Source organism: Pezoporus flaviventris, unplaced genomic scaffold (genome assembly GCF_033815535.1).
Source record: "Pezoporus flaviventris isolate CSIRO_AGI_PZ_B2104156 unplaced genomic scaffold, CSIRO_AGI_Pfla_v1 ptg000561l, whole genome shotgun sequence".
Lineage (NCBI taxonomy): Eukaryota > Metazoa > Chordata > Aves > Psittaciformes > Psittacidae > Pezoporus > Pezoporus flaviventris.
In genome coordinates, this window is record NW_026893108.1 from 47,966 (window position 1) to 51,611 (window position 3,646).

The following is a 3,646-nucleotide window of genomic DNA, read 5'->3' on the forward strand; positions in this document are numbered from 1 at the left end:
GGGGGTGTGGGTCTGAGCCTATAGGGAAGGGGCTAAATAGGGGGTGTGGGTCTGAGCCTATAGGGAAGGGGCTCCATAGGGGGTGTGGGTCTGAGCCTATAGGGAAGGGGCTAAATAGGGGGTGTGGGTCTGAGCCTACAGGGAAGGGGCTCCATAGGGGGTGTGGGTCTGAGCCTACAGGGAAGGGGCTCCATAGGGGGTGTGGGTCTGAGCCTACAGGGAAGGGGCCCCATAGGGGTGTGGGTCTGAGCCTATAGGGAAGGGGCTCCATAGGGGGTGTGGGTCTGAGCCTATAGGGAAGGGGCTAAATAGGGGGTGTGGGTCTGAGCCTATAGGGAAGGGGCTCCATAGGGGGTGTGGGTCTGAGCCTATAGGGAAGGGGCTAAATAGGGGGTGTGGGTCTGAGCCTACAGGGAAGGGGCTCCATAGGGGGTGTGGGTCTGAGCCTACAGGGAAGGGGCTCCATAGGGGGTGTGGGTCTGAGCCTACAGGGAAGGGGCCCCATAGGGGTGTGGGTCTGAGCCTATAGGGAAGGGGCTCCATAGGGGGTGTGGGTCTGAGCCTACAGGGAAGGGGCTCCATAGGGGGTGTGGGTCTGAGCCTATAGGGGAGGGGGCTCCATAGGGGGTGTGGGTCTGAGCCTATAGGGGAGGGGGCTCCATAGGGGGTGTGGGTCTGAGCCTATAGGGGAGGGGGCTCCATAGGGGGCTGGGTTTGAACCTATACATGAGGGGGCTCCATAGGGGGCTGGGTTTGATCCTGTCCATGGGGGGGCTCCATAGGGGGCTGGACTCAGCCCTTCATTGAGGCCCCCGAGTAGCGCTGGAGCCGCCCGTGCCCGCAGGTCACCCCTGAGGATGAGGGGCCACATCCTGCCCGCGCTCTGCCTGGGCCTGGCTGCGGCTCTGCTGCTGCCCACGGCCTGCGCCCGCCGGAGCCAGGACCTGCACTGCGGAGGTGGGAAGGGTGGGGTGGGATTGATGGGATGGTAGGGATGGGGTGGATGGGATGGGATGGATGGGGTGGGAAGGAATGGGATGGGATGGATGGGATGTAATGGGATGGGATGGGATGGGAAGGGTTGGGATGGGATGGGGTGGTGGGGATGGGTCCAGGGCCAGGCAGTGCCGTTGACTGCGCTGTCCCGCAGCGTGCCGGGCACTGGTGGATGAGCTGGAGTGGGAGATCGCCCAGGTGGATCCCAGGAAAACCATCCAGATGGGCTCGTTCCGGATCAACCCCGACGGCAGCCAGTCCGTGGTGGAGGTGAGCCATGGCCCGGCTGCTCCAAGCCCCATTCCTGAGCACTGCCAGCGATGGAGCATCCAAACCTCCTCCGTTCAACCCATCCCAGTGCCCCAGCACCCTCACACTGAAGAGCTTCTGCCTTGTATCCAACCTGAACTCCCCCTGTTCCCCTCTGAACCCATCACCCCCTGTCCCATCGCTCCACTCCCTGCTGCAGGTCCCTCCCCAGCATCCTTGTAACCCCCTTCAGGCACTGGAAGCTGCTCTCCTCCAGCCCCAGTGTTCCCAACCTGGCTCCTATGGGAGCTGCTCCAGCCCTGGGCCCATCTGCCCCATTCCAACGCCTGCTCCCGCTGCTGCAGGTTCCCTACGCCCGCTCCGAGGCGCATCTGACGGAGCTGCTGGAGCGGGTGTGCGAGAAGATGAAGGAATACGGGGAGCAGCTGGACCCGGGCACCCAGCGCAAGAGCTACGTGCGGGTGCTCTCCCGCGACGGCACCAAGCTGGAGCTCTCCCGGCGTCACCATCGATGGGGACGTGGCTTCCAGCCTCAAGTTCGCGGTGGGTCCGGGGCTGAGCTTGGCCCCCCCCCGCCCCGGCAGCTCCGTGGGGCTGGAGCCTGCTGCAGGACCCAGCTCTGACCCATAGCGGCTCCCATTGCAGTGCGAGAGCATCGCGGAGGAGTACGAGGATGAACTCATCGAGTTCCTCTCCCACGAGGCCGACAACGTCAAGGACCGGCTCTGCAGCAAGCGCACGGGTGAGCCCCGGGGTCCGTCCCCCCCCTCCAGAGCACGGTTCAGGCTTCAGAGACATCCCCCCCCCCAAACCCCCTCATCCCAATGGGGCAGCCCCAGAGCGGCTGGGGCTGGGTTTGGCTGCTGCTCCCTGGCTGGGTGCCCGCCCGCGGCAGCTCCCTTCCCGCAGGGCTATTTCCAGCTCGCAAACACCGGGGTCAGGCCGTGCCGTAACCTTTGTGCCGCGCCGGTGCTGAGCATGGGCCGCGCTCGGTGCCCGCGGCGTGGTGCTGAGCCCGTGCTCCCGGTGCCACGGTGCTGTCCCTTGGCCCCGCAGACCTGTGTGACCACGCGCTGCACATCCCGCACGATGAACTGTGACCGGGCACGGGCTCCGCGGCACCGCCACGGCCTCTACCTCTTGCTCCACCTCGTCCCCACCGGGAGGCACTGGGGCACACGGCGGCACCGGAGCCGCCGCCGCAGCCTCACCCCCTCCGGTGCTCTTGGCCTGTTTATTGTGCCCGTGTGGAGTGGGGAGCACCGGGGCCGTGGCCCTTCTCCAGCCAGGACGTTCCAGTGGGACAACTGCCAGCCATGGACCTGCTGCTGCCGGGGGGGCACCGGGACCGGCTTTGGGCCCCCCCTTCCGTGCTGCTGGCAATAAAGGGGCCGCGCGGTGCCCGTGCCGTGGGCCCCAAGTGAGGGCAGGTCCGGCTCCGGTGTGTGCGGGGCGGTGGGGCCGGGAGGCGCTGGTGACAACCACGAGGCCCCACGTGTGTGGGGCCACCGGCCATGGGCTGGCCTTGGGGTGGGGGTGGCTCCTGACAGGCGCTGGTCAGCCCATGGCGCCATGGCACCCGTCAACTGGTGTCACCCATGGCACCCATCGCCGTGTGTCACCCATGGTCCCATGTGTCCCCCATCACCCAGTGTCACCCATGGTCCCATGTGTCACCCATGGCACCCATTGCCATGTGTCACCCATGGCACCATGGCACCCATTGCCATGTGTCACCCATGGTCCCAAGTGTCCCCCATCACCCAGTGTCACCCGTGGCACCATGTCACCCGGTGTCACCCATGGTCCCATGTGTCACCCGTGGCACCATGTCACCCGGTGTCACCCATGGTCCCATGTGTCACCCATGGCACCATGTCACCTGGTGTCACCCATGGTCCCATGTGTCACCCATGGCACCATGTCACCCGGTGTCACCCATGGTCCCATGTGTCACCCGGTGTCACCCCTGCTCCGGTGTCACCGTTCCCGTGTCCTTGTGTCACCGTCACCGGGGCAATGTCCTGGGGTCAGCGGGGTCGGTCAGCAGTGGCCACGCCCCCGCGCTGACGTCACCGCAGAGCTGAAGCAATGGCACCGGGTGACCCCTGGCCCCTGGCGGCCGGCAGCGGGGTGACGTCACGGACCCCCTATGACCTCATAGCACGTGGCCCAGTGCCCGGTGACGTCGCGGGGCCGCCCCCAACGCCGCGACCGGAGCGGCCCCGGGATGGGGACGTCGCTCCCGGGGCGGGTGACGCAGCGGCGTGACGTCACGGGGGTGCCGGCGGTGACGTCACGCTGGAGGGGCGGGGCTCCGCCTCACCCCACCTCAAGGCCACGATCAGGCGAACGCTGCGGACACCTACAGCCGGGGCCA

At 66.8% G+C, this 3,646-nt stretch overlaps 1 protein-coding gene across 1 annotated transcript; it reads left to right on the forward strand.

The window, feature by feature from the left end:
* Positions 1-737: 737 nt before the first annotated feature.
* CNPY2 (canopy FGF signaling regulator 2) lies at positions 738-2,432 on the forward strand. The gene is given in 6 exon segments (XM_061443897.1): positions 738-957; positions 1,151-1,266; positions 1,611-1,762; positions 1,764-1,809; positions 1,912-2,008; positions 2,323-2,432. Coding segments are annotated over 6 exon segments (555 nt in total). The 5' UTR covers positions 738-857; the 3' UTR covers positions 2,367-2,432.
* The last annotated feature ends 1,214 nt before the right edge of the window (positions 2,433-3,646 follow it).